Raw genomic sequence first — 5,584 nt, 5'->3', positions numbered from 1 at the left:
GGGGGGGGAGGGAGAGTGAGTGTGTGGTGTGGATGCGAATGGGCGGTGATTGAAGAGAAGGGAGGATTTATGAGACATCGCATCGTCTCCCGCACTTCCCGACACATGCAGGCGAAAAACATGTGGGCCAAGAAATGCGTGCAGCCCAGCCTACCAAACACATCATACCCGAACATGGCTTCTGAATTTTAGTTGATTTGGAGAGTGTTTCCTATCCCCAAATTGTAAAAGAAACGATACCATATTTTGTAATCGTACAAATCATTAAAAAAATCATACTTGGCCACAAACACATTGCAACTCCGAACATTTTTTACGGCAAGCTTAGTGACTTGAGGATGACAACTTCAATTGTCAATAATCGTAACTTTTTTTTTCTTTTAGATGGCAACTTTAGAGTTATAAAAAACAGCAGGGCCGGAGTGCTTCGTGCCACATGTGGCACTTATCATTTTGGTTCATAATTTGGACACTGGGCTTGTGTGCTTAGATACTTGAGCTCTTTGAAGTTAGTGTTCGGTCCTGGTCTTTCGTTGATACGAGCATTTTAGTGAGCAAGTTATTGGACGCGTTAAATTTTTGAAGGCTTGTGATAGAACAAGTGGTGGAGGTTGTTCTAGTATTGGATGATCCTCATACATATCCCTAACCCGGTAAGGCTTTGTTCGGTTAATCCCAACCCCAGGTGGATTTGAGGGGATTTGCAGGGATTTTGGCTTGCAGGGGATTAATTCCCCCTCAATCCCCTTCAAATCCACCTCAACCGAACAAGCCCTAAAAGATCTTGACTGGTGGCGGTGGTTCATCCACTTTGAAGCCACCGCACAACTAAGCGAAGCATATACAGAAGTATGATAAGATTGAGAAGGCCTTTGATAAGACTGAGCGTACAATCATCGTTCATATTATTATCCTTAGGCACAAAGAAGTATTGTGGAGTTAAGTGGCGTTGCTGGAAAAAAAAATACCAATGCTGTAGCAAACCAACATACAGACCGGTAAGGTAACAAATTCTTGAGCAGATACAAAACTCGGAAGGGGATACAAAACCTGTGCTGTCTAAAATTTACCAAGAAAAACGGAACTTCTTCCGGGTGGTGTGGCCTCGTTGCTTCGATAGTGAAGTCCTGGATTCAACAAGCACCAACAGCTATATTCTGATTGATAAGTCCTGGATTCAACAAGCACCAACAGCTAAATTCTGATTGACACATGCACAAGCAACAGAGTCCAACTAGGCAGCTGATCCAAACACAACTGATGATGTGTTGCATCGAGTAAAGCTTTCTCCACCTGATTCCTCTCCCTCTCTACTTCTTCCTTCTCTTCCTTCGCTTTTTCTCGCTCTCATCAGAACTTGATTCAGACTCAGAACTGGACCCTGAATCAGAGCTTTCTCCGCTTGATTCCGACTCAGACGGGGAGGGAGGCTTTTGTTGCTGCATTATCATGCGGGGCATGTTCTTCAGGTACTCTCGCAGGCTCTCCGTGATGCCTCCCAGACCGATGGAGGTGAAGAAATTTATGGAGAATCTGGTGTTCTTTGGATGGTCTCTTGGGAAGACCGACTCAAAGGATTCTTGCATGTTTGGATCATTTAGCCTCTCGTTGAGCAATCGTATACCAAGATGCTCTGACAATTCCTGCATGTGGAGAAACTGCTATGGTGAAAGGGTAAAGTGACATATAACAGGGAAGTAGCACGTTTATTTACAACATACCTGGAAGAGAATCTTTATAAAAATCCGGGAGGAAGATGTGGTGTCTTCCTCTGTCAACCGGATATAGGCCAAGACATGCCAAGGGAGAGCATCAGTACCCAACAAATGCGCGAAGAACTTGGCGACATTCCTCAACTTGTTTGTTTCGAGACGATGAATCATCGAATACTGTTGCACGAAACATTTTTCAAAGTTTTCTTGAAAAACTTTATTAATCATGCAAAACCGCTGCCCTAATAAACCATAGTACCGAAGGTATGTCCTCTCTTGACTGCAACACTCGAGAAGCATGATGTTCAGCTCCATCTGTCAAATGATGAAACAAATGAGTTTAGCTTTAAGGCCAATGGCATCTTCTGTGGATTTAGCATCAAACTATCAATAGAACACACAAGACGGCAAAACAAAGTCTGGCCATATATTGGGTAATCAGTTAAAATAAATTAGTGCAACGGAAAAAAAATGCATTATTTGACACAGCTGCAAAAGCTCGTATCAGCAGAGATTCAAGTACAGATGCATGAAATCAACTCCAAAAAAAACTTTGTACAGAAAAAATGTAAGACAATACACACAAAACGCAAATAGGAAGCAACTTCAACAAACAAAACTGCAATCAACATCAAATACCAAATCAGGAATATACAGTGCTTACCTCTTGCCCGGGTTCAAGTTTAATTTTTAGAAGCTTGTGACCAGCTTCTTCAAAATCAACACTGGACATGATTGTCAAATATATGGTTCTTCGAAGGTTGATAAGATTGGTCTCAGTTTTATCTCTTATCTCCATCTGCTCTTCGTCTTCTTCATCATCTGATTCTTCTTCATCCTCGCCATCAGAAGCATCATCAGACCCTTCTTCCTCTTCATCATCTTCTCCCAGGATGCTTTTCTTTAGGTTCTCGTAGGCCTTCTCATCTTCAGCAAAGTTCGGGTTTACTCTGAAAACATCTGTAGGTTGAAAAGGTCAGGGCTATACCACACAAAAGTACAAATTTATCCACTCATGTGATGTAAATAACAGAAAACAATGCCTATTATTGAAACAAAACCTTACTTAGATTAGTCTCAGGGTCTAGTTCAGTTTCAAGGGACATATCATGAGTAAATTGGTCCTCCTGCTCCACAAGATCCAGTTCTGGCCGGATGGCTGGGAATCCCTTTACATAGGCAAAAAAATAATATAATCAGAATTTATTGTGCAAGTGCAGCAAAAAAGGCACCAATTAGGACAACTATGCATTTACCTGAAATTTGGCCTTTCTAATAGCAAAAAGGCCTTCAATGAGAAACTGTACTCTCTTGTCTATTTCACCTTCATGAAGAATGCCTCGGAATCGTTCAAACATAGCTGCATAGATCAAGTAATATGTAAATGCATTGAGAATTAAACACAACGAGACTGTGGAAAGACTTGACGAAAATCAACAAGGAGAACAAAAAAATATTATATGACCAAAAATTGTTTTTAAACCAAAACAGTTACAATTAACAACAAATATGGACAGACGATTTAGTTCAGAAGATGTAAACTCTTGGTTCTGTTAATGTTAAAAGCATTAAGGTCATTTTTCGAAGTATGCCCTCAAGATGCAGCTTAGTTAGTTTGAAAGTTTAAATTTTGAAATTTCACAAGCTTAAGGACGTAGAGTTGACCTGAAAAAAAAATGATGCTTGTCGGATCTTAAGAAATCATTCAAGAGTCAGCCATCTAAGGAAAACAACGAATGCAGAAGGGGAAAGTGAGGCATGCCTCTACAACTAACAATAGCTGTAAATTTAGTGGTAGATTCATACAATTCACAAGTCAGACCCCTTTAACACTCATCATAAACTTCTAGCCATGCAACTTAAGACTCGATAGTCCACCCATTCAGAAATAATAATTTTCAGCTAGATTTCAACATGTTTGGCCAAAATGTAGGTGTGCACCTCCAGTGCAAGTGCGTCAGAAACAATTAAGTGCCCAATTTTAATTTACCATGAAAGTGATATATCTGCAGAGCCCATGTGTCATTGTAACGAATTCTAAGTGCCAAATTTTTGTGTCAAACATTATAGTCAGCGGATTATGTTTCTAACTTATGTTTTCCAGCATGCACAAAGTCAAGAACACAAATATATATTTAGGTGACAGGCAAATATAGTCAACAAATATATTTCCAGAACAACCAAATCCAGAACAGCGTTCCTAAAGCTGCATTTACACTAAACGTTAATTTCAACAGCTCACCATGAAGCCCCTGAGGAGTCAAGTCCTGCAATATTGCTCCACATTCTTTCACAAACCCCACTGCCACCTGCCAGATGAGAGATATGACGTACATACTTCAGATACTTCCTTACAATAAGAGAGTACATAAAAAGGAATACCGAATACTCATGGAACTGAGCTACGCACCTCAACACTATCATCACTTGGATTATCAAGAAGTACAGTAAGAAGCTCCAGAGCCACAAGCTCGTGCACAACCACCTGATTAACCAAGTGTGCTATGAACTTGGTTGCCGCAAGCAATTGGGGCTGCAATCAACAAGAGCTGCAGTAAGCATTTTATGCAGAAAAAATAAAAGCAATTAAGTGCATGGGTAATTCTTCACCAGATAATATCAGCAGAATCATAAGCCTCAACACCTATGTTTTTAAGGCGACGCCTTACCGCCTTAGGGAGGGGGGGCGCTTTGGCGCCTAGGCGACGCCTAGGCGGGCGCTTTGGACGCCTAGGCGCCCAAAGCGGTCGATTTTCCAAAGCGGAGGGGGAGCGCTTCGACGCCTAGGCGTCGCCTTAGGGACGCTTTAAAAACATAGCTCAACACTATACAACAAACAATGTTTGATCTTATATTCTTCACCAGATAATATCAGCAGAATCATAAGCCCCAACTCTAAACAACAAACAATGTTTGATCTTATACTTTGAGAGTTCAATCCTAAATATCAAGTAAAAGATTGCCTTCATGCATCAAAGGCATACATTCGGATTCATAAATCTCATCATCAAACATATAATGATCCTGAATGCAGAGCACAAGTTTACCATCTGTAATTATGGATACAGATTATATCTTAGGTTCATACATACAACTACATTGTTCTTTTTACTTAACCTGCTGTAACCAACATTGTTCTTTTTACAGACTACTAAGAATCATATCCCGCAAAAAAAAGACTACTAAGAGTCATCAGGATAGCTCATCTGATAAATGGTTAGGCTACAAAAATGGCAGAAACCTTGATTGGGGTTTGGGTGTAGATAAACAAGCATAAATTACTAACATAGTATATCAACATAATTTGAAAATGAGTACCAAGTAGCCAGTAAGTATCAATTCTTACATGACAAGCTAAAAGAACGACCGAGTAACTCACCTTGTCATTTCTCTTATAGGCCCTCTTGAGCTGAAGCATGACACGGACAAGCAGCAGCCGACCAATCTCAGGGAACTTGGTATTGACAACCGCAACCAGCGCGGCAAACACATCTGTAAACCCAGGTGAAGCCATCTGCGACTTTATGCAAGACTGGCAGAAGAGGCCCCGCCCGCGAACCAGGTTCTCGGCCAACAGCTCCGGCACAAGATTCTTGATATTGGTGGCATTCACCTTGTTGACCAGCCCATTGATGCTCTTCTTGAGAGCATCCCACGTGAGCCTCTGGTACTCGGGGCTCGCCTTGTCCTCCACATCCCGCAGCATCTGCGCCATGCGGAAAGGCGGGATGTAGATCCCTCCCGTGCGGCCAGGGATCATCTCCGGCAGCGGCGGCGGGGGTGGCAGCGGTGGCGTCGGCTCCTTCCTCTCGGGGCTTGCCCGGCGCTCCTCACGGCCACGGTCCTCCACCCGCCTCCTAGAGCCCTCATCA

General features: G+C 42.1%; 1 protein-coding gene across 1 annotated transcript; it reads right to left on the bottom strand.

Annotated features, from left to right (window-relative positions):
- Positions 1-882: 882 nt before the first annotated feature.
- On the bottom strand, positions 883-5,580 carry LOC125528188 (pre-mRNA-splicing factor CWC22 homolog; the record flags this gene model as incomplete). The annotated part of the gene is made up of 8 exons (XM_048692693.1): positions 883-1,643; positions 1,722-2,027; positions 2,377-2,672; positions 2,779-2,881; positions 2,969-3,072; positions 3,955-4,021; positions 4,123-4,245; positions 5,092-5,580. Coding segments are annotated over 8 exons (1,821 nt in total), but the record flags the coding sequence as incomplete, so codon positions are not given.
- Between the last annotated feature and the right edge of the window lie 4 nt (positions 5,581-5,584).

This window comes from Triticum urartu, unplaced genomic scaffold (assembly GCF_003073215.2).
Source record: "Triticum urartu cultivar G1812 unplaced genomic scaffold, Tu2.1 TuUngrouped_contig_4694, whole genome shotgun sequence".
Taxonomy (NCBI): domain Eukaryota; kingdom Viridiplantae; phylum Streptophyta; class Magnoliopsida; order Poales; family Poaceae; genus Triticum; species Triticum urartu.
Note: the sequence above shows the minus strand (reverse complement) of the source record. Positions and strands in the feature narration are given on the sequence as shown.